The sequence below is a fragment of the Pseudophryne corroboree genome, chromosome 11 (assembly GCF_028390025.1).
Source record: "Pseudophryne corroboree isolate aPseCor3 chromosome 11, aPseCor3.hap2, whole genome shotgun sequence".
Taxonomy (NCBI): domain Eukaryota; kingdom Metazoa; phylum Chordata; class Amphibia; order Anura; family Myobatrachidae; genus Pseudophryne; species Pseudophryne corroboree.
Genome location: NC_086454.1, coordinates 199164619 through 199190717, shown reverse-complemented (window position 1 = coordinate 199190717; position 26099 = coordinate 199164619). Strand labels below are relative to the sequence as shown.

The 26099-nt window shown below is 45.4% G+C and overlaps 1 protein-coding gene across 3 annotated transcripts in view; it reads right to left on the bottom strand.

Moving 5' to 3' along the window:
- The window catches only part of MEN1 (menin 1), a 183182-nt gene that overhangs the window by 21536 nt on the left and 135547 nt on the right, over nt 1-26099 (bottom strand). For all 3 annotated transcript variants that reach the window (XM_063945203.1, XM_063945204.1, XM_063945202.1), the window contains one exon: nt 19873-19913. In XM_063945203.1, the coding sequence (XP_063801273.1) occupies nt 19873-19913 (41 nt within the window). The remainder of the gene's footprint in view (nt 1-19872; nt 19914-26099) is intronic.

The following is a 26099-nucleotide window of genomic DNA, read 5'->3' as shown; positions in this document are numbered from 1 at the left end:
TTCGAACCCCTGAATTCGGGATCCCGTCGTTTGGTACATCAAGTGAGTGGAGGCTTGGTGGTGTGAGAAGGCTGGCTCACGTTAGTATAAGGTTTAATACGCAAATCGTGAGGTGATTTGTAGAGGAGCGTGATAGTGCATTGTATTGCGAATTATTGAAGTAAAAAGGTTTTTTGGTATTACGCTCCGGACTGAGGGTCCCAATTTGTACAACGACCCGTGGTCGTACGGCAGATAAGTAACAAGTACCTATACGCTGTGCGATTGGACTGCGCGTTTGTGGGTGCGATACATAGCGGAACGTCATATCCTTTTACGAGCTTTTGCGTAAAATCGCTGTATCATTAGCGCTATATAGAGCATACGCAAGCGTGATTTGTGTATAATACAGTGCATAGGGAGTTTTCGCTGGTCTCTCTCAGGAAAATCTCCAACGACCGATACTTTACTGGAAAGGGTAAGTTATTCCTAAAAACTTCCAGTAAATATAGGTCAGATAGGGCCCTAGGTTGGGTACATTGACTTCGCTATCGACAGTGTATGGTAGTACTGGCCAACGTGGGCGTGAGTGGGTGAAAGCGCTCTGAGAACTTTCACCGTCTATTCGTATTGTGCATTGAGGATTGCGTAAAAGGAAAAAGTCCGTGATGGGATCCAATTGCACAAGCGGTGGACGTTTTGTAACCAGGGTTCAGGTTGAAGAGCCGCGGCCCAGGGGGTCAGCGAAGTTTAAAGGAAAAAGTATTATGTGTGGGAAATATGGTCCACACGCTGAAGACTTTTTGTCTGAATGGGAATGTATGACTGACAAAGATAGGGTACCATTCCCTAGGATGGGCAGCTTTGAACCAGAGGTATTGCAGAACTTAAGGATAAGAATATGTCTGATAAAATCCCCAAAACAAAGGGTCAGACATACAAATTGTTTAAACCTGTGACAGCAAGAGGGGTTGGTGAGTTTGATCCTAAGGTATTGCAGGTGGTATGTTTAACCAAAGTCATATAAGACAAGAATGGAAATATAAGAACTGTTTGAACTTGTAGCAACAATAAATAAGTAGGAAGAAAAAAAAAAAAAAAGAGAATGCAAGTACACCGCCTTATGTAGATGTGGAAGCAGTTACGGCCGGCATACAAACTATGGAAAATAATAAAAATATGAAAAATATGACTGTAAACTATATATGTACTAATGAATGTTGAAGTTTTATTTAGGAGGAGAAGGTGACCTGATCGTTTTCAGCCATTTCTCATGCACCCAGAGGAGTATCCAACCGGTAAAAGAAGAGCAGTAGCCTGTGGGGGAAGTGACTGAGACCAGTGGAACAGGTAAGTATGGTATCATTCGTGTACATATATAGTAAAACCCAAAAATAAAACAAAAAAATCAAGAAAGTAACGTCAGAAATGGAGAAAAAACCTGTCCGCACATTAGTATTTGCCAGTAGGAAAGCGGACAGAGACAAGGTAACCCCAGGGTATTTCTTTCAGTTACCATATAAGAAGTATTCATTCCTAGTAATGCCCCTAGTAAAGATGAGCTTGGAAATGTTTGTTGGACCATGTACAGACCCTTAATACGGGATGAGAAGGATTGAATGAAATACTTCGCATGACCTAGAAGCTTGTTAAACTTTTTTTTGTTTTTGTCTTTTGCAGAAATAGAAAACTCTCCATCTGGATAAGATCACTGGTAAACACTAATTCGGCAAATGGGAGGTGGCTGTCTCTGTGCAAATGGACGGGCTCAATAAGGCATTGAGTGTCAGGGTGCAGACTTCTTTGCAAAATTGGAAAGGGGTCACAGTAGCTAATCTTAGATAGTGTGCTATTGAACATCACAAGAATAGTGCTAGGCGCAGAGAACAACAGGTGGAGAGGTTGAGGATGGTAAGTATACTGGCACATACAGGAAAGACCCATCAGTCCAAACCCCAGATCCCTAATGGTCAATAATATGTTACACTTGTAGGAAGGAAGGGCATTTTGCCAGAGATTGTAGGAGTAGTAGGACACATAGTCAATATAGATCCCCTAGACAGAAAACACAAGCCACATTATTAAACACATAGACGGGACCAAGGGACATATAGTAAGGAATCATAAGCCATATAGAAAACACAGATTCGGTTAATGGGAAGAACAGAATAAATGCAACTTACTAATGTTACATTTCACTGTTCTAGATGCATGTCCATAACAGGTAGAGGAAATTAACTCACAGATACCGGGTTCCCTATGAACTTTGGATGGACAGGACACTGGATTGATGGCTGGGATAGTCCCAGTAGAGATAAGACACACAGAATTTTTTTTTTAGGGGTATAGACCAAGTAGAGAATCACTTCCCCGTAGTGCTCAATCCAGTTGTCAAATTTTTATAAAATCTTCTCCACCTCTACAAACTCATCTGTCACCAACCTCTATTCTGTTTCTCTACAGTTTTCCTCTTCATCTTTTGCGTTCACACAGGGTGGTACAATACATGGACCCAAGTACAGTTCAAACTCCACATGCCTAGGTCCTTCAGAGTTCTGCCCGAACCCAGTATATTTCAACAGCACGATGACACCAGTATTACTGCAGTGTGCCTTGTCATGCACAAAGGGTGGAGAATGGGAATACTGGTGAAGGGAAATTTTGTATTGACACTGATATGCCTGTTGGTGAATGGCAAACCTGACATTTTCTTTTTCATTTTCTTCTTCTTTCTCTCCTCTAGAGATGTTTCTTTTCTTTTTCTTTTTCTTGGGTTATGCTCATGGTACTCTACATTGCAAACACACGATAGAAAATTAAAATTAAACAAAAATTTGTGTTCCCTGCAGGAAGAGGCAGTCTGGAGGACAAAGGGGTATGGCCAGGAGTCCTCAGGACTGTGGACAGGTGGACACGGTAAGCCAGTAGCTCCCAGAGCATACCTTCCAAGTCTAGCTGAGGTGGCACACAGTCTGACTCATCTAGGCAAAGAGGGAAGGTGCAGGCTGATGAGAGTCTACTGGTGTGCGCCAGGATTCTATTCTCATGCAGGTGAGAGAGCAATGACCTGTCTTGCTTGCTTGAGGAAGAAAATTGGTAAAGCAATACCAACAGAGCCATCCCATATCCCTCCTGCAGACGGATCTTTTCAGGAAATACAAATCGACTTCGTACAGTTAACACCCTTTAGGAATCATTGTTATGTATTGGTGTGCACTGATGTTTTCTCAAACTGGGTAGAGGCATTTCCTGCCGCCACGGATGCTTCTGTGTTTACCACAAAGGTAAATTGCGCAGAAATTTGTGTGTAGATAATGGTACCCCTAGAACAGGGGTGGGGAACCTCCGGCCCGCGGGCCGTATAAGGCCTGCAAAGCCGTTTGCTCCGGCCCACCCGCTTCTCCCAGTGAGACACGCCGCCGCTCAGTCCGGCGGCAGCGTGTCTCAGCTGTCAGTGTCAGGACAGGGAGGAGAGCGCGGCGGCGGCGTGTAGAACTTGAAACCAGCCGCCGGTTCGGCAGCCAATCAGGAGCCGCGGCTGCCGGTCCGCGAGCTCTGATTGGCTCTCGAACCGGCGGCTGGTTTCAAGTCCTACACGCCGCCGCCCAACATAGCCGCGCTCTCCTCCGTGTCCCACCGAAAGGAGCGGTAAGTAGCACGGAAGGGGGGGGCACTGTGGGGGCATCTGTATACCTGGCACTGTGGGGAGCATTTGTATACCTGGCACTGTGGGGGGCATCTGTATACCTGGCACTGTGGGGGCATCTGTATACCTGGCACTGTGGGGGGCATTTGTATACCTGGCACTGTGGGGGGAATCTGTATACCTGGCACTGTAGGGGGAATCTGTATACCTGGCACTGTGGGGGGAATCTGTATACCTGGCACTGTGGGGGCAATCTGTATACCTGGCACTGTGGGGGCAATCTGTATACCTGGCACTGTGGGGGCATCTGTATACCTGGCACTGTGGGGGCATCTGTATACCTGGCACTGTGGGGGCATCTGTATACCTGGCACTGTGAGGGGCATCTGTATACCTGGCACTGTGAGGGGCATCTGTATACCTGGCACTGTGGGGGGGCATCTGTATACCTGGCACTCTGAGGGGCATTTGTATACCTGGCACTGTGAGGGGCATCTGTATACCTGGCACTGTGGGGACATTTGTATACCTGGCACTGTGAGGGGCATCTGCATACCTGGCACTGTGGGGGCATCTGTATACCTGGCACTGTGGGGACATCTGTATACCTGGTACTGTGAGGGGCATTTGTATACCTGGCACTGTGAGGGGCATCTGTATACCTGGCACTGTGGGGGGGGGCATCTGTATACCTGGCACTGTGAGGGGCATTTGTACACCTGTCACTGTGAGGGGCATTTGTACACCTGGCACTGAGGGGCATCTGTATACCTGGCACTGTGGGGGCATCTGTATACCTGGCACTGTGGGGGCATCTGTATACCTGGCACTGTGGGGACATCTGTATACCTGGCACTGTGAGCGACATTTGTACACCTGGCACTGAGGGGAATTTGTATACTTGGCACTGTGGGGGCATCTGTATACCTGGCACTGTGGGGACATTTGTATACCTGGCACTGTGAGGGGCATCTGTATACCTGGCACTGTGAGGGGCATCTGTATACCTGGAACTGTGGGGGACATCTGTATACCTGGCACTGTGGGGACATCTGTATACCTGGTACTGTGAGGGGCATTTGTATACCTGGCACTGTGAGGGGCATCTGTATACCTGGCACTGTGGGGGCATCTGTATACCTGGCACTGTGGGGGGGCATCTGTATACCTGGCACTGTGGGGGCATCTGTATACCTGGCACTGTGGGGACATCTGTATACCTGGCACTGTGAGGGGCATTTGTACACCTGGCACTGTGAGGGGCATTTGTATACTTGGCACTGTGGGGGCATTTGTATACCTGGCACTGTGAGGGGCATCTGTATACCTGGCACTGTGAGGGGCATCTGTATACCTGGCACTGTGAGGGGCATCTGTATACCTGGCACTGTGGGGGCATCTGTATACCTGGCACTGTGGGGGCATCTGTATACCTGGCACTGTGGGGGCATTTGTATACTTGGCACTGTGGGGGCATTTGTATACCTGGCACTGTGAGGGGCATCTGTATACCTGGCACTGCACTATTGGTGGCATATGTGTATCACGTCCCATTTTAACTGGCCACACCCATTTTTTTGGCGCGCGCACACACAGTACCTCTATGGGGCAGACCTGCTGGGGGGCAGGGTAATTTTTTACGTTGACAATTTTTGTGTGGCCCCCGAAGGATTTTATAAATATCCAAATGACCCTCGGTAGAAAAAAAGGTTCCCCACCCCTGCCCTAGAAGTAGGAGCAAAGCTTGAAATTGTACTATTGTGATCATAGATACTGCCACTAGTATTATGTAGCTTCGGAACCACTCCCAGATCTTCACTCAACGAATCACCCTCTTCGAAATTTGTTTTTGTTTTGGTATTTGTGTCTTTTTGGTTGTTTTTGGAAGACAACCTCATGTCATGATTGGTGAAATACACCAATGAGGTGACAGTACAGTACCTTATTGAGATGAGCCAGCATTTGAGAAGTTGACAAAAGAACTTGAAACTGTTGATTGCTGGTATGCCAAATGCTAACTGTCTTGATTGTGAACCAAGAGACTGTGTGATTGTTCTTACGCTCAGGTTGCCTAATAGACAGGTGGGAAGGACCATACCAAGATTTGTTGACAGCACTAAAGGTCGCCGAAAGAGAGACTTGGATCCACTCGTCCCACTGCAAGAAGGCCGCTGATCCGGAGAGAACTCGTGACAAAGTAGTTTATTGCTCACATTCATCGAGTTTGTGAACTGTGTGTTCGAAGTGAACTGTGTGTTCCAAGTGAACTGTGTGTTCAAAGAGCAAGGTGGAGAGCAAAGTGAACTGTGTGTTCCAAGTGAACTGTGCGTTCAAAGAGCAAGGTGGAGAGCAAAGTGAACGGTGTGTTCCAAGTGAACTGTGTGTCCAAAGAGCAAGGCAAAGAGAACCTTGTATCAGCAGAGACTCTGTTCTGTGAAGACTGAGAGGCGGCACTGTTGGACACTACCTGAGCGTACTAAAGGGCTGCAGAAAGACCAGTCATTGTAATTGATTTGTTATGAACAAGAGTTGTTTTCTTCTATTTCTCTTTTCTCTCTTTCCCGCTAACAAACATTTTCTTTCAGGATATTCTATTTTTGCGAGGTTTTTTTTTTTATGAGGAGTCGAGTGTGGGACTGGAACTGGTTCTGTAGGAAGTAGTGATTTCATTATAGGATCCCAGGATTAGCCGATCAGTTTGTTAAAGTCAAAGAAAAATCAAAGTTCTAGTACTTATGGCATTCAGAGGTAATCAGGAACAGTCAGACAATGGCTATTCACACATTGCAGATAAAGAGCTCATTAATATATGTGGAAGAAAGGTTTATGAGTGGCTCTCCCCGAACTCCGAAGGTTTATGTTATTTAGGAAAGACACTACTTATATCCCTTGTTCAATTATTAAACAGACCTATCATACGTTCCAGAAATGGAAACAATGTTCAGAAAATGATAGGAATATATAGATCATGAAAATTTTATATGTCACTTTCACGATTTGTTTGTGTCTTCTTCATCTACCCAGCAGAACCTCAATCGAATCCAAACATCAGTGTGCAAGGACGTAGGTACATGTATGTGTGAAATGTTCGTCGCAAATCAGACATTATAGGCCAAAGCACTGTCCCAGCATACTCTATAGGTTGAATGTTGTCCCACACCCAACCAGTGGTCCCGTGACCGCCGAGTGCATATAGAGGATGTCTCGTCCTCCTCCCTGTCTTCCCCAAATATAGTCAAGTGTCTGATTTGCGAAATGCATACATACTTGTGTCTAGGTCACCGATTATGGTATGAAATATTTTTTTCTTATGTTAATAATTGATTGCAGTTATTGTTTACTGCCAAAGGGTGGACTGTCAAAGTAAAAAAAAAATTGCATAAAGAGAATATACAAACTACACACATTATGAGTTGCTATACTTGCAAATATGCGCAGCAAGCACAGCCATATATGGTAACACACGCATTTACACTGACATGCCACAGAGATGGATTCAACACTTATTTCATACAGTACATAATTATAATAATATCAAGCGCCAGACATCATGATGATTTAAAATTATATATATTGAAGTAATGTCATGTATGTGTATTATTTGAACTAAACCAGATAGACCGGTCATGTTTACTATTGAAGCAACCAGATTGATGTGTAGGTTCATTTGATGCTTGTTGTGGGACATTGCAGCGGATAATTATGATTGAATGTATAAAAGCTAAAATCACTTTTATTAGAACAATAGATATACCAAACAGGTGGTGGACAGGAAACTCCTGCCAGCCCCTTTGGACGTCCCCAAGGCTGAACCTGTTCAGCATATACAAAGGGACTGGTGACTCATCGTGAACCCCTCCCCCAGAAACTAGATAACACACTGATCACACAGGAAGGTAGTTCCTGTTTTTGGTCTCAGTGGCTGTAAGGTCTGAGACGATGATAGACTTGCTGGCAGATCAGTTCCTGTATTTATATACAGAGAGAGAGGGACATAAGATGCATTGGAGGGAATGGTAATTGTATCGCTGGCATGTAACTGTATGTAATTGTATGTTTTAACTGCTTACTGTGTGAGTTGTAATCATGTAACTATAGGTATACTGTACTTTGTAATATATATTGAATCCATATCCTTTTAATAACAAATATATACATCAATGAGCTTTGGAACTCAGATAATGCGTGGGTGTATTGTTTTCTCTCATGGGATGCAGTGTTTTGCAATGTATAGCGCATATTCATGGGATATGGTAATAAGAAGTGCAGGCGTTTACAATATATATTAGAGCGGGCATTTTAAATATTTGTGAGAAATCAATTTGGCATTCTTACTTTTCTTTGGGTGCTGTTAGGGAGACAAAATGTCTGAGGCAGAATTTTCCTTTCAAGGGGATAATTTATTGGGGACACCAAATGTTTTGGGGGTCCTGTCGGCACCGCCGACGGCTGATTGGTTAACTGCTTTAAATACTAATGTTACACTGTTAAATAAAAAGTTTACTGAATCTGACTCTCAACTGCAGATTTGGAAGAAATCAGTAGATGACGCTTTATTTCAAGGGTCACTGAAACGTAGTGTTGACCAATTAGATGACACAGATACCGACACGGACTCTGATACCGGTGCCGATTATGCTGATTCTAGGTTAGATCCTAAATTGGCTAAGAGTATTCAATATATGATTGTGGCTGTCAAAGACATATTACGTATTGACGAGGACCCCTTTACACCAGAAGCGAGGGTCCTTATTTACAAAGAAAAGAGACGCTCGGTTTCTTTTCCTCCTTGTTTTGAACTAAATGACCTTTTTGATGGCATTTGGAACACACCTGATAAGAAATTTCTCATTCCTAATAGGATCAAGGTGGCATACCCCTTTCCCGCAGCGGATAGGGATAAGTGGGAAATACCACCCACAGTAGACAAAGCCCTAGCACGCTTGTCTAAACAGGTAGCGCTCCCTGCGGCTCAGTCGACGACTCTTAAGGAGCCGGCTGATCGTAAGCAGGAGGCTACTTTAAAAGCTATTTTTACTACCACGGGGACGCAGCTTAGACCGCTTATTGCATCAGCGTGGGTTAGTAGCGCCATTGAAAAATGGGCTGAAAGTTTATCTGCGGATTTAGATACTCTGGATAGGGATAGCATCCTAGTGACGCTTGGTTATATCAGGGACGCGGCTGCGTACTTGAAAGAGGCTGCAAGAGATGCTGGCCTCCTGGGGGCTAGGGCTAATGGTATGTCAATTGCGGCTAGGCATGCGCTATGGACTCATCAATGGAATGCTGACGCTGATTCCAAGAAAAATATGGAGTCCCTTCCCTTTAAGGGTGGGGAATTGTTTGGTGACGGCCTTGCTGATTTAGTATCAGCGGCCACAGCGGGTAAATCTTCTTATTTACCTAATGCTCCTGCGCAACAGAAGAAACCACACTATCAAATGCAGTCCTTTCAGCCCAATAAATAGAGAAAAGGCCGAAGTAACTTCTTCCTCGCTACCAGAGGTAGAGGAAGGGGCAAGAGAACTCGTGTCTCCTCGAGTTCACAAGAGCAGAAGTCCTCCCCGGCTTCCGCCAAATCCACCGCATTACACCGGGTGTCTCCCTTGCAGGAGACCGCACCGGTGGGGGCACGTCTAAGGCTTTTCAGTCAGGTTTGGGTTCGCTCAGACCTGGACCCTTGGGTGTTACAAATTGTGACCCAAGGGTACAAACTGGAATTCCAAGACGTTCCCCCTCGCCGTTTTTTCAAATCACCCTTACCAGTTTCGCTTCCAGACAGAGTTCTAATCTGTGGAGCAATACAAGAAATATGTCAAAACCAGGTTGTGACCCCGGTCCCCCGGGCGCAACAAGTGGAAGGGTTTTATTCAAGCCTATTTGTAGTGCCGAAGCCGGATGGCTCGGTACGACCAATCCTCAACCTAAAATCTCTAAATTTTTTCCTAAAGAAATTCAAATTCAAGATGGAGTCTCTGCGAGCGGTGATCTCCAGCCTGGGGAGGGGGAATTCATGGTGTCTTTGGACATAAAGGATGCCTACTAGAGATGAGCGGGTTTGGTTCCTCGGAATCCGACCCCCCCCCCCCGAACTTAACCCGAGCGCGCCCGGACGTCAACATCCCGCTGTCGTATTCTCGCGAGATTCGTATTCTATATAAGGAGCCGCGCATCGCCGCTATTTTCACTCGTGCATTGGAGATGATAGGGAGAGGACGTGCAGCGTTCTCTCAGTTGTGTTCAGTGTGCTGCAAATATCTGTGCTCAGTGTGCTTGCAAATATCTGTGCTCAGTGTGCTGAAAAAAATCTACGTTCTCTGCCTGAAAAAACGCTACATATCTGTGCTCAGTGTGCTGCAAATATCTGTGCTCAGTGTGCTTTATTGTGGGGACTGGGGACCACCAGTATTATATAGTAGGAGGACAGTGCAGAGTTTTGCTGACCAGTGACCACCAGTATTATACGTTCTCTGCCTGAATAACGCTCCATATCTGTGCTGCATTGTAGTATATAGTAGGACAGTGCAGAATTTTGCTGACCAGTGACCACCAGTATTATATCAGTATGGTACAGTAGTCCACTGCTCTACCTACCTCTGTGTCGTCAAGTATACTATCCATCCATACCTGTGGTGCATTTTAGTTGTTGTGCGCAGTATATATAGTAGGAGGACAGTGCATAATTTCGCTGACCACCAGTATATAATATATAGCAGTACGGTACAGTAGGCTACTGCTCTACCTACCTCTGTGTCGTCAAGTATACTATCCATCCATACCTGTGGTGCATTTTAGTTGTGCGCAGTATATATAGTAGGAGGACAGTGCAGAATTTTGCTGACCACCAGTATATAATATATAGCAGTACGGTACAGTAGTCCACTGCTCTACCTACCTCTGTGTCGTCAAGTATACTATCCATCCATACTTGTGGTGCATTTTAGTTGTTGTGCGCAGTATATATAGTAGGAGGACAGTGCAGAATTTTGCTGACCACCAGTATATAATATATAGCAGTACGGTACAGTAGGCTACTGCTCTACCTACCTCTGTGTCAAGTATACTATCCATCCATACCTGTGGTGCATTTTAGTTGTGAGCAGTATATATAGTAGGAGGACAGTGCAGAATTTTGCTGACCACCAGTATATAATATATAGCAGTATGGTACAGTAGGCCACTGCTCTACCTACCTCTGTGTCGTCAAGTATACTATCCATCCATACCTGTGGTGCATTTTAGTTGTGCGCAGTATATATAGTAGGAGTACAGGCCCTCATTCCGTGTTGTTCGCTCGTTAGTGGTTTTCGCAACGGAGCGATTTGTCGCAAACTGCGCATGCGCAATGTTCGCAGTGCGTCTGCGCCAAGTAAATTTGCCAAAAAGTTAGGTATTTTACTCACGGCTTAACGAAGAAATTTCTTCATTCTGGTGATCGGAGTGTGATTGACAGGAAGTGGGTGTTTCTGGGTGGAAACTGGCCGTTTTATGGGTGTGTGCGGAAAAACGCTGCCGTTTCTGGGAAAAAGGCGGGAGTGGCTGGAGAAACGGGGGAGTGTCTGGGCAAACGCTGGGTGTGTTTGTGACGTCAAACCAGGAACGAAACTAACTGAACTGATCGCAGTGGCAGAGTAAGTCCCAAGCTACTCAAACTGCAAAGAAATTTCTATTCGCAATTATGCAAATCTTTCGTTCGCAATTCTGCAAAGCTAAGATTCACTCCCAGTAGGCGGCGGCTTAGCATGTGCAAAGCTGTTAAAAGCAGCTAGCGAGCGAACAACTCGGAGTGAGGGCCCCAGTGCATAATTTTGCTGACCACCAGTATATAATATATAGCAGTACGGTACAGTAGGCCACTGCTCTACCTACCTCTGTGTCGTCAAGTATACTATCTATCCATACCTGTGGTGCATTTTAGTTGTGCGCAGTATATATAGTAGGACAGTGCATAATTTTGCTGACCACCAGTATATAATATATAGCAGTACGGTACAGTAGTCCACTGCTCTACCTACCTCTGTGTCGTCAAGTATACTATCCATCCATACCTGTGGTGCATTTTAGTTGTGCGCAGTATATATAGTAGGAGTACAGTGCATAATTTTGATGACCACCAGTATATAATATATAGTAGTACGGTACAGTAGTCCACTGCTCTACCTACCTCTGTGTCGTCAAGTGTAGTATTCATCCATACGTATGGTGCATTTTAGTTGTGCGCAGTATATATAGTAGGAGTACAGTGCATAATTTTGCTGACCACGAGTATAGAATATATAGCAGTACGGTACAGTAGTCCACTGCTCTACCTACCTCTGTGTCAAGTATACTATCCATCCATACCTGTGGTGCATTTTAGTTGTGCGCAGTATATATAGTAGGACAGTGCATAATTTTGCTGACCACCAGTATATAATATATAGCAGTACGGTACAGTAGTCCACTGCTCTACCTACCTCTGTGTCGTCAAGTATACTATCCATCCATACCTGTGGTGCATTTTAGTTGTGCGCAGTATATATAGTAGGAGTACAGTGCATAATTTTGCTGACCACCAGTATATAATATATAGCAGTACGGTACAGTAGGCCATTGCTATTGATATATTACTGGCATATAATTCCACACATTAAAAAATGGAGAACAAAAATGTGGAGGGTAAAATAGGGAAAGATTAAGATCCACTTCCACCTCGTGCTGAAGCTGCTGCCACTAGTCATGGCCGAGACGATGAAATGCCATCAACATCGTCTGCCAAGGCCGATGCCCAATGTCATAGTAGAGAGCATGTAAAATCCAAAAAACAAAAAGTTCAGTAAAATGACCAAAAAATAAAAATTAATAGCGTCTGATGAGAAGCGTAAACTTGCCAATATGCCATTTACGACACGGAATGGCAAGGAACGGCTGAGGCCCTGTCCTATGTTCATGGCTAGTGGTTCAGCTTCACATGAGGATGGAAGCACTCATCCTCTCGCTAGAAAAAAGAAAAGACTTATGGTGGCAAAAGCACAGCAAAGAACTGTGCGTTCTTCTAAATCACAAATCCCCAAGGAGAGTCCAATTGCGTCGGTTGCGATGCCTGACTTTCCCAACACTGGACAGGAATAGGTGGCGCCTTTCACCATTTGCACGCCCCCTGCAAGTGCTGGAAGGAGCACCCGCAGTCCAGTTCCTGATAGTCAAATTGAAGATGTCACTTTTGAAGTACACCAGGATGAGGATATGGGTGTTGCTGGCGCTGAAGAGGAAATTGACAAGGAGGATTCTGATGGTGAGGTGGTTTAAGTCAGGCACCCGGGGAGACACCTGTTGTCCGTGGGACGAATATGGCCATTGACATGCCTGGTCAAATTACAAAAAAAATCACCTCTTCGGTGTGGAATTATTTTAACAGAAATGCGGACAACAGGTGTCAAGCCGTGTGTTGCCTTTGTCCAGCTGTAATAAGTAGGGGTAAGGACGTTAACCACCTAGGAACATCCTCCCTTATACGTCACCTGTAGCACATTCATCAGAAGTCATTGACAAGTTCAAAAACTTTGGGTGACAGCGGAAGCAGTCCACTGACAACTAAATCCCTTCCTCTTGTAACCAAGCTCCTGCAAACCACACCACTAACTCCCTCAGTGTCAATTTCCTCCTTAGACAGGAAAGCCAATAGTCCTGCAGGCCATGTCACTGTCAAGTCTGACGAGTCCTCTCCTGCCTGGGATTCCTCCGATGCATCCTTGAGTGTAACGCCTATTGCTGCTGGTGCTGCTGTTGTTGCTGCTGGGAGTCGATCGTCATCCCAGAGGGGAAGTCGGAAGACCACTTGTACTACTTCCAGTAATACAAGTGACTATCCAACAGTCCTTTGCGAGGAAGATGAAATATCACAGCACTCATCCTGCTGCAAAGCGGATAACTCAGGTCTTGGCAGCTTCGGTGGTGTGAAACGTGTGTCCGGTATACAGCGTTAATTCACAGGGAACTAGAGAATTGCTTGAGGTAGTGTGTCGCCGGTACCAAATACCATATAGGTTCCATTTCTCTAAGCAGGCGATACCAAGAATGTACACAGATGTCAGATAAAGAGTTCCCAGTGTCCTAAAAAATGCAGTTGTACCCAATGTCCACTTAACCACGGACATGTGGACAAGTGAAGCAGGGCAGACTCAGGACTATATGACTGTGACAGCCCACTGGGTAGATGTATTGCCTCCCGCAGCAAGAACAGCAGCGGCGGCACCAGTAGCAGCATCTCGCAAACGCCAACTCGTTCCTAGGCAGGCTACGCTTTGTATCACAGCTTTCCATATGAGGCACACAGCTGACAACCTCTTACGGAAACTGAGGAACATCATCGCAGAATGGCTTACCCCAATTGGACTCTCCTGGGGATTTGTGACATCGGACAACGCCACCAATATTGTGCGTGCATTACATGTGGGCAAATTCCAGCACGTCTCATGTTTTGCACATACATTGAATTTGGTGGTGCAGAATTATTTAAAAAACGACACGGGCGTACAAGAGATGCTGTCGGTGGCCCGAAGAATTGCGGGCCACTTTCGGCATTCAGCCACCGCGTGCCGAAGACTGGAGCACCAGCAAACACTCCTGAACCTGCCCCGCCATCATCTGAAGCAAGAGGTGGTAACGAGGTGGAATTCAACCCTCTATATGCTTCAGAGGATGGAGGAGCAGCAAAAGGCCATTCAAGCTTATACATCTGCCTACGATATAGGCAGAGGAGGGGGAATGCACCTGACTTAAGCGCAGTGGAGAATGATTCAACGTTGTGCAAGGTTCTGCAACCCTTTGAACTTGCCACACGTGAAGTCAGTTCAGACACTGCCAGCCTGAGTCAGGTCATTCCCCTCATCAGGCTTTTGCAGAAGAAGCTGGAGAGATTGAAGGAGGAGCTAAAATGGAGCTATTCCGCTAGGCATGTGGGACTTGTGGATGGAGCCCTTAATTTGCTTAACCAGGATTCACGGGTGGTCAATCTGTTGAAATCAGAGCACTAGATTTTGGCCACCGTGCTCGATCCTAGATTTAAAACCTACGTTGTATCTCTCTTTCCGGCAGACACAAGTCTGCAGAGGTTCAAAGACCTGCTGGTGAGAAAATTGTCAAGTCAAGCGGAACGTGACCCGTCAACAGCTCCTCCTTCACATTCTCCCGCAACTGGGGCTGCGAGGAAATGGCTAAGAATTCCGAGCCCACCCGCTGGCGGTGATGCAGGGCAGTCTGGAGCGAGTGCTGACATCTGGTCCGGACTGAAGGACCTGCCAACTATTACTGACATGTCGTCTACTGTCACTGCATATGATTCTGTCACCATTGAAAGAATGGTGGAGGATTATATGAGTGACCGCATCCAAGTAGGCACGTCAGACAGTCCGTACGTATACTGGCAGGAAAAAGAGGCAATTTGGAGGCCCTTGCACAAACTGGCTTTATTTTACCTAAGTTGCCCCCCCTCCAGTGTGTACTCCGAAAGAGTGTTTAGTGCAGCCGCTCACCTTGTCAGCAATCGGCGTACAAGGTTACTTCCACAAAATGTGGAGAAGATGATGTTCATCAAAATGAATTATAATCAATTCCTCCGTGGAGACATTTACCAGCAGCAATTGCCTCCAGAAAGTACACAGGGACCTGAGATGGTGGATTCCAGTGGGGACAAATTAATAATCTGTGAGGAGGAGGATGTACACAGTGAACGGGGTGAGGAATCGGACGATGAGGAGGAGGTGGACATCTTGCCTCTGTAGAGCCAATTTGTGCAAGGAGAGATTGATTGCTTCTTTTTTGGTGGGGGCCCAAACCAACCAGTCATTTCAGTCACAGTCGTGTGGCAGATCCTGTCGCTGAAATGATGGGTTCGTTAAAGTGTGCATGTCCTGTTTATATAACATAAGAGCGGGTGGGAGGGCCCAAGGACAATTCCATCTTGCACCTCTTTTTTCTTTAATTTATCTTTGCATCATGTGCTGTTTGGGGACTATTTTTTAAATCTGCCATCCTGTCTGACACTGCAGTGCCACTCCTAGATGGGCCAGGTGTTTGTGCCGGCCACTTGGGTCGCTTAGCTTAGTCACACAGCGACCTTGGTGCACCTCTTTTTTTCTTTGCATCATGTGCTGTTTGGGGACTATTTTTTAAATCTGCCATCCTGTCGGACACTGCAGTGCCACTCTTAGATGGGCCAGGTGTTTGTGCCGGCCACTTGGGTCGCTTAGCTTAGTCACACAGCGACCTTGGTGCACCTCTTTTTTTCTTTGCATCATGTGCTGTTTGGGGACTATTTTTTAAATCTGCCATCCTGTCGGACACTGCAGTGCCACTCTTAGATGGGCCAGGTGTTTGTGTCGGCTACTTGGGTCGCTTAGCTTAGTCATCCAGCGACCTCTGTGCAAATTTTAGGACTAAAAATAATATTGTGAGGTGTTCAGAATAGACTGGAAATGAGTGGAAATTATGGTTATTGAGGTTAATAATACTGTGGGATCAAAATGACCCCCACATTCTATGATTTAAGCTGTTTTTGAGGGGTTTTCGTAAAAAATCCGACAAAATATTTTCAGGGAGGTTTTGCCAAAACGCGTCCGAATCCAAAACACGGCCGCAAAACCGAATCCAAAACCAAAACCCGAAAAATTTGCGGTGCACATCTCTAATGCCTACCTTCATGTTCCCATTTATCGCCCTCATCAGAGTTATCTCCGGTTTGCAATCCAGGATACTCATTACCAATTTCAGACGTTGCCGTTTGGCCTGGCAACGGCTCCGAGGATTTTCACAAAAGTCATGGTAGAAATGATGGTTCTGCTCAGAAAAAGAGGACTTACAATTATCCCGTACTTGGACGATCTCCTGATAAAGGCGAAGTCCAAGGAAAAACTGGTACAGGACATTGCACTGTCTCTGTCGCTTCTACAACAGCACGGCTGGCTCTTGAACCTGCCGAAATCACACTTAATTCCAATAACCTGGTTGGCATTTTTGGGTATGATTCTGGACACGGTCCAGCTGAGAGTGTTCCTCCCTCCGGAGAAAGCACTGGAAATTCAGAGTTTGGTAAAACTCATTCTGAAACCACCAACTGTCTCCATTCATCAATGCATTCGATTGCTGGGGAAGATGGTGGCGGCATAGGAGGCCCTCCAATTCGGGAGGTTCCATGCCAGAGTGTTTCAGTGGGACCTGTTGGACAAATGGTCCGGATCCCACCTTCATATGCACCGGAGGATAGTTCTATCCCCCAACACCAGAATCTCCCTCCTGTGGTGGCTACACAAGCTCTCACCTCTTAGAAGGACGCAGATTCGGGATCCAAGACTGGATCCTAGTGACCACGGATGCAAGTCTCCGGGGTTGGGGAGCAGTCACACAAGGGGTGACCTTCCAAGGCTGATAGCCTGCGGCAGGGGCCGTTCGTCTATCAAGACTTATAGCGGCTACGTTTGACGGCATGGCGGTTGAACGCCAGATTTTAGCCTGTAAGGGTATTCCCGATGAAGTCATCCCCACTCTAATCCTTGCTAGGAAGGGTGTGACGTCGAAACACTAGAAAGCTCCAGTGGAGTAGTTTGACCTTGGACGTTTTCTCCATTTTCTACAAAATGGAGTGGATGCGGGCCTTAAATTAGGCTCCATAAAAGTGCAGATTTCTGCTTTGTCAATTTTCTTTCAGAAACAATTGGCCTCACTTCCTGAGGTGCAGACCTTTGTAAAAGGGGTCCTGCACATCCAACCTCCTTTTGTGCCACCTTGGGACCTTAATGTGGTTTTGACAGTCCTAAAATCACATTGGTTTGAACCTTTAAGTAAAGTGGAGTTGAAATTCCTCACTTCGAAGGTTGTCATTTTGTTAGCATTGGCATCCGCAAGGCGGGTGTCTGAATTGGCGGCCTTGTCTCACAAGAGCCCTTATTTGATCTTCCATGAAGATAGGGCAGAATTGAGAACTCAGTAACAATTTCTGCCAAAGGTGGTTTCCTCTTTTCATATTAACCTACCTATTGTGGTTACAGTGGCTACTGGCACTTTGGCTGAGGAAAAGTCTCTGGATGTCGTCAGAGCTTTGAAAATTTACGTTGCCAGAACGGCTCCAGTTAGAAAAACAGAGTCTCTGTTTGTGCTATATGCTCCCAATAAACTTGGGTATCCTGCTTCCAAGCAGATCATTGCCCGCTGGATATGTCACACGATTCAGCAGGCTCATTCCACGGCAAGTTTGCCGTTACCTAAATCGGTAAAAGCCCATTCCACTAGGAAGGTGGGCTCGTCCTGGGTGGCTGCCCTGGGTGTCTTGGCATTACAACTTTGCCGAGCTGCTACTTGGTCGGGGTCAAACACGTTTGCTAAGTTTTACAAGTTTGATACCTTGGCCGATGAAGACCTAAAGTTTGGTCAATCGGTGCTGCAGAGTCATCCGCACTCTCCTGCCCGGTATAGAGCTTTGGTATAATCCCATGGTTCTTTTGGTGTCCCCAACATCCTCAAGGACGTAATAGAAAACAGGATTTTAATACCTACCGGTAAATCCTTTTCTATAAGTCCGTAGAGGATGTTGGGCGCCCGTCCCAGTGCGTAGTGTATCTGCAGTTTACTTCTGGTTACACACAGGTTGTGTTATGATTTCTTCAGCTTGTTGCTGAATTTTGTTCATGTCCGTTGGCATGTGTTCAGTTGAATGCCATGTTATTCGGCATGTTTATGGCGTGAGCTGGTATGATGCTCACCTTGTTGTTTATTCCTTTCCTCAAAATGTCCATCTCTCCGGGCACAGTTCCAAACTGAGTCTGGGGAGGGATATAGAAGGAGGAGCCAGGTAACGCCCCCTTTGAAAGTCTTAAAGTGCCCATGTCTCCTGCGGATCCGTCTATATCCCATGGTTCTTTTGGTGTCCCCAACATCCTCTACGGACTTAAAGAAAAGGATTTACCGGTAGGTATTAAAATCCTGTTTTTTGCTCAAAACCAAGTATGGCAAAGAAAGAGAAAACAGGAATACAAGAGCATTGCCGGATAATTATGTTCTATTACACAAAACTGTAAGGAACTTTAACAATGCTTAATAATAATAGTCTTACAAAACTATGTTTTTCAACAACAGAATAAAGGAAACTACTGACTACAGTAAATGTAGTTGTATAATCTGTCAGTTAACCACTTGCCTGGCATGGTCGCATTAGAGGCGACCATGCCTGCAAGTGCTCTATCTGACCTGGTCGCACAGGATGCGACCAGTCAGAGAGTGTTAGCAGCGGCAGGGAAGAGAAACTTCCCTCCGCTGCTGCTGTCTGCCTCCCTGCACTCTCCCCCTGTGTCTGCTGTGCTGCCGATCACTGCTGATCGGTCAGCATGGCAGGATCCCCCCCTCCAGCAGCTGCAGACAATGGCAGCCGCTGGGGAGTGTAAATGAACCCTCCCAAGCCACCCCCAGAGCCCCCTTGTGTACCTGCAGGCTGTCCCGGCTTTCAAAATGAAAGCCGCGATGTTCCCGATCGATGTTTCGGAAAAAAAATATTTATAAAAAAAAAATATTTCCCCCCCCCCCTTTTTTTTTTTTTTTTATTAAATCATTTGGGATAGGGTTAAATTGATGTTCTTCACCTAATTCACTAATAAAAAAAATCCGACAATTTTGGAGCGGTTTCCGGCAAAATAAATAGTCAGTTAAGTGGTTAAATGAGTTGATAATTTATAATTCTGCCTGACATTTACGTGATATTGTGTCTGCTTACAATCCAACAACCGGGAAGCAGTTACCTTACTGATGGATGGGATCCCAGCGGTCAATATTTCAGATGCCGGGATCCTGATGGAGGATGCAATGCCGGCGTCTACATACCGACGCCCCCCAGGATACCAGCGTCACATTACAGACAGCCAGGATCTTGATTGTCCTCACAGCAGGGAGGGGGGGTTTAGGTTTAGGCAGCAGAAGGGGGATTAGCGTTAGGGAGCAGGGACAGGAAGGTTATGGACCGGGGAGGGAGGGTTATGGTTAGGCATCAAGCGGGGAAGGATTAGGCACCCCCAGGGGAGGGTTAGGGTTATGGTAGGGAAAAGTTGAGGGTTAGGGGCCTTAATGGGAGGCTGTTGGGATTTTGATGGACGGGATGCCGCTGTCAGTCCATCGGTAAATCATAATGATCCTCAACAACCTACTGTACATTCCAGGAAGCATTACATAAAGTAGAGACTTTGGAATAGAACGGTAAAATATAGCTCTTTATCAAGACTTACTTTTCTAGGTGTCCTCCATCATGCAGCACCCAAAGCAAACTCTAAAGTAACAAAAAATATACATATTACAAGGAACATACACACAAGCCTATATCAACTCAGCTTACCAGTAGAGCACCTTATCTGAAATAGGAGGATAACAATAGAGCTAATTCAAAGGTATACACAATGCCAATGATTGAGAGATTTTCTTTGGACTGTGTAAACACCACGGTCGCATTGCACACATGCAGTGACTGATAAGCAATGGTGGTCGCAGTGATTGACAGTAAGCATTTATGGGAGGGTAAAGGTGGGTGGCTTCTCAAACGCAGGCATGTTGTGAGCAGTTTCTGGCCATGTCCCAGCCAGTGAATGTGACTTCATCTGCAGTTGTACTGGCCCCTGGGTCTTAGTTCCGACGATTATTCAATGTTGTGTCTTTTATACGTAAGCCGCGAGATGGGCGTATCTGTAGAATTTCACATGGCTGCGGCATTAACATATTTTCACAGTGGGATTTGCATACACCTCTGAATCAGGCCCAATGTGCTTACATACTCTAACAATTATACTCTTCTTGGATAGCATCATCAATTGCCCATGGAGATGCTGTAAACAATCTAATTCAGTTATAGAAATATTGAACACACAATTTATCAAAGTCAAGGCAAGTCTCTCTCTATTTCACAGATATCAGTAAAAATAGTGTGTGTGTGTCTCTGCGAGGTGTATCCCTGACGCTAGTGAGGAACAGATCTGCACAAGAATACCTTTGATTGGACTCTCATGGCATATGTACAGCTTGTGACCATGCCTCCCATGGGGATAAATATAGCAGGTTAGTACGTGAACACTGACTATATCGACCCACTAATGCCGACACAGTTGCAAAGGTGGTAGTGTTGGGATCCTTTTATCCTCTAGCTACTCCTACCAACTCATACTTCCAGAACTGTCCCTTACATTCTCTACATTTGAGGTCCATGCCATACGCCTCTTCCAAACTATTCATCTTTGAGTAGCTGTCATTTACCATCCCCCCTGTTCCAAAGAAGGTATGCTGTAGTTAGTAACCTTGCTTTTGTCACCTTTGTGGAGGGCCGGTGCTCTTGAAAACACTTCAAACATTAGCATTGTCCAAAATAAGTGAAAGACAGGGCTACAAGCCGACAATTTCAATTGTTAAAAAATAGCTCATATGAGCTTTTTATACATGCAACAAGATGTATAGGTACATATCATAAAAAGGCAAACATTTTAGGGTAAAACAAAGGCCCCTTCATCGGTGTAACAGGATGTACATCTTGCTGCATGAATAAAAAGCTCATATGAGCTATTTTGGGAATTCAAATTGTTGGCATGTAATGTTGATGTCATGCACAGGCATGGAGCCCGGTCAAAATCACCAGACTGGACATCAGCTAAAGATGGGTCAGGGGAGCTCCGGACAGGGGGCTCTGAGAGAGGGAGGTCTGGGGGTACTAGCGCCCTGTGTACCCCCCTCCTTAATCTAGCCCTGGCCTACCCTCTGAAGGCTACCACCACCAAAGCATACTTCCGACTCATCATGGGTTTCCCGCTTTTTGTCTCAGACTGTCTTGGCAGCTCCTTAAAACCGGAACCTGGGGCAATATGGGCACAGTATGTTCTACACTACCCACTTCAGTGCTTACCTTTTATGACATGCAGATTTAAATTGTAAGCATAAATGCATTAACATCTGGGGATGTATTGTGGGACTGGGAAAAGGCTGACAGTGTTATAAAATTAGTTTTGATTCCTAGCATGTTGGTGATCATCTGCATCATACTTTTAAATTCTGTAATTATGTCATCATTAGTTGCTGACTTAACAGTAAATGTATTCATATCTGAATAAAACTGGAACTTTCATTTTCACAGTATTTTTCCTTATCCACCAACTGTGATTCAAGCACGCAAATACCTCTATCAATAATGCACTCATCGGTGTCTGCCAATTTCGCTTGTCTTCATGCTAGGCTGTCTTAGCAGGGCACCCTGCCCTTTTACTGGCACCCTGCTAAAACAGCCTGCCGTTGCCATGCCACCGCATGAACATGCGCATGCACACAACATCTATTCACATTAAAGGGACAGCTTGGGAAAGCCCAGCACCTACGGAAGTGCTGGACACGGACCCAAAAGTGATGCTGACGTGAGCCGCACTGCCCCCAAGAGTGACGCCGGCGGGGCAGCACCCTCTATTTGCTGTGCGCGCATGCCACCCCCGCACACCTTTTCTGCCTGCATCCTAGTGGGAACACTAAATAAACACTATAACCAGGAAGAGAAAAATTTGTGAATCAAAATGTAAATCATTATCCCTTGTGTGCACTCATATTTGCATGCTGTACCCACCAAACGTTTCCCTAATACACATATTCATACAGTATGTCCACCCTAAGGGGTATATTCAATTAAAGTCGGATCCATTCCGACATGTATTTGTCGGAATGGATCCGACAACCCCTATTCAATCCCATCTTAATTCGACTTTTTCAAGTCGAATTGAGATGGGACGCAGAGGAGGAGAAGGGGTGCGAGCCGCAGGGAGACCGGCGGGGGGACAGCCGGCGGGCATACAGGGAAGATCAGCGCTACAGTAGCGCTGCAGCAGGATGTCACTCAGCCACCTGACCTCATGGCAGCTTCCACCCGGCTCCAGCAGCGTGCTGGAGCCGGGTGGAAGCTACCGTGAGGTCGGGCGGCTGACATCCAGCTGCAGCGCTACTGTAGCGCTGATCTCCCTGTATGCCCGCCAGCTGTGCCCCCGTCTCCCTGTGGCTCCCTCCCCTCTCCTCCTCTGGGTCCGCATCTCAGTCCGACATCTTTTTGATGTCGGACTGAGATGGTCGAAAAGGGGGCCAAAACCGTTTTCGACACAAGCACGTGGATCGGCAGCTATTCCGCCGATCCACGTGCTTTTCGACAAGTCGAATTCATCGACTTGTCGAAAAATTTAGGGATATATTGAATAGGTCGAATCAGGATTCGACCTTAAAAAGTCGAAAACTGACGTCTTTTTTCGACAGACGGCAGTTTTCGACTTCAATTGAATATACCCCTAAGAGTGGTTCATAAACCTGGAACAGAAACATAATAATTATGAATTTTAGGTTGTGTTCTGAGAAGAAGACAATGGGCCTAATTCAGATATGTATGTGAACTCGATGAATATCTGCATCTACTTTGTTTTGAAATCTGTGCATGTTCAGAACTGGGGTTGCAATGTCTCTTGCAGTGACTGATATGCTACTGATGTTTGGGGGCAGTGACGGGTTGACGACAAACAGAATTCAAGAAAACGGGGGCCTTGCACACTGACCCCAGAATCGTGAACTTCCTTCTGCTGTGTAACCTGAGGGTTATCAGATGACCGATGTTCACTCAGACGATCAGATGTCGAGTATTCGGACACAGCAGCTGATCACAAATAGATGAAGTGTGTGTCTTACTAATACAGTCAACTCCTGCTGCTTTTATATAGTTTAGCACAACTTTTGCGTGTAAAGAAGCAGTGGCTGTAGCTCCTGTATAATGTACATCTCTGAATCAGGCCCAATGTACCTTTAGCTCCATCCAGAAATACATCACCCGCGCAGTAAAAAAAATAAAAACACATTTGAATATTTACTGTACAAAAACAAAACAAAAAAAAAATGTCTTATAGAAAGGATGTAGTAGATGAAGACTTACAAAAAAAACAAATAAAATGGGTGCACAACTTTTTACCACAATGCTGTAGGTAAAATGTCTAAATATTCCTCAGGTTTTTTCCCTCCCTCTTGCATGTCCACTGAGGTTCATTACAAATGTATCCATGGGAGAATACCCATCTGCATACCAACTGGTTAAAAAGCACTACAGAGAAACACATATACAGTTTGGGTCTGCTTAGAAAATACATGCTGCAGTGAAATTTTATTATATTAGGTAACTACACTCATCCCTTGCAGCTTGGGTCTGCTTAGAAAATACATACTGCAGTGATATTTTATTATATTAGGTAACTACACTGTCAATATTTATATCATAAGATATATTGGGCAGGATTCAATTCTTTTCACCCCTTTCCACACCCGTTCTGTTTCTGCCCTCAGGGACGTTGTATCATTATTTCAGCTCGCTACCCCCGGAGTAGCGAGGCACCCAACCCTTTACACAGCTAAACCTGATTACTCTGGGCGCAATATGCGCGATAACGGAAATCATTTTTTGGGCGTGATATATCATTTGAATCTCACCCATTGTATTCTAGGATGATACTTTATTTCAACTTTTAAATAGTTGATAAACTCCTATCTCAGTGTTTGTTTTAGTTGAGTTTTATTGCATGCTCTGTAACTGGGGGTGAGGTGTTAGGCCTGCATTGCAATTATCAGACACACGTGGATACTTTCCATTCTTAAGGAAAGACGCTAGGCAGAACAGGGTTTTTAAAAGGGTTAAGAAATATTACGAAATAGACTTATCCAGGACGAAAACAGACAGAAACATCTAACCAACTTTGCAACAAAATAACCACCCTTCCTTTCATCCTCAAACAAAATCATCTGTGCATTTAAACGTATGTATATATCTTTCAAACTATAATCCTCATGACCTCTAAGCACAGAATGCAACTAATTTTGTATAAGAAATATACGTTATGATAAGAACTTACCGTCGATAATGGTATTTCTCCTATGTCCACAGGTTCCACAGGATAACAATGGGATATGAAGGAGCGATAGCGGATTGGCACCAAACGATCACAAGCTTTCAGTCCTCCCAGGATGCAACGGGCCCGTCCATATGTCCCCGCCCCCTGGCTCAGGCAAATCAGTTGGATTCCAAATCAATTAGACAGGAGCATCATGTAGAACCCTATTCAGGCGAGAAGAACACACATGCACACCCTTCCGTACAATAAGGAAGAGGCTTAGTGAGTAGAAAGATCCTCAAATCAGGTGCATCAGGGTGGGATCCCTGTGGAAATACATTGGGGATTAACCCCTGGTGTCCCCCAGCACACTGAGCTGTACCTGTACCAAGATATGAAAGACTATGTAATAGAAATCCAGAGGTCTTAGTTACATACAGTTTGCAAACATTTGATAAGCCATCAGTCCCTGACAAGACTTCTCTGATGCTGGTGGAGATCACAGGGGTATCTTCAGGTAGGTTAGCTCTCAAAGAGGATACGTTTGCTCAGATGCCATTATCATGTAGCATTATGTTATATTATCCGGAAGGGTTGTTATTATTATTAGTACTTGGGGCGAGTCTGGGGTGCGGTTCCCCCTGGATTGGTGGAGCTGGGCTGCTTTGGGGTAGCACACTGCGAGATCCTATTTAGCACCCCCTTAACACATTTATTAATCCTTCTGGTCTTTTAATTGCACCCTCACTAGTATATTAATTTTTGTATAGAGATTTTGCTTTCATTTTATTAACGCATACTAACACTTTACCTTCTTGCATTGTGCTGCCCTGGGGTAGCGAGCCTTTGCTGGTTTGTAGGGTTCTGTAACCCAGGCCCAGACCTAGAGTTAGGAATTCCACCAGCATCAGAGGAGCATTGTCGAGGCCTGGTGGCTTATCATACGTTTGCAAACTGTATGTAACTAAGACCTCTGGATTTCTATTATATAGTCTTTCATGTCTTGGTACAGGTACAGCTCAGTGTGCTGGGGGATACCAGGGGTTAATCCCCAATGTATTTCTAGCTTAGACTACCCCCCTCCCTTTCATGCACCTGAATTGTATTTGCTAACTGATTTGCGCAACTTACACTTGATTCTGGGATCCCTGTGGAACCTGTGGACATAGGAGAAATACCATTATCAACGGTAAGTTCTTACCATAATGTATATTTTTCCGGCTGGGTCCACATGTTATCCACAGGATAACAATGGGATTTCCCAAAGCAATTTTCAGTGGTGGGGACGCTCCTGATTGGACAGGAGAACCTTATGCCCGTATTCAGCGTCATGAGAGGCAAAAGTATCCAAGGCATAATGTCTAATGAATGTGTTAATGGAAGACCATGTGGCTGCCTTACATATCTGTTCTGCTGAAGCGCCATGTTGTGCTGCCCATGAGGGACCTACCTTACGTGTAGAGTGAGCAGAGACATTAGCCGGAACAGGGAGATCAGGTTGAGAATATGCTTCTGAAATCGTCATTCGAAGCCATCTTGCTAGCGTCTGTTTAGTAGCAGGCCATCCTCTCTCATGTGAAATC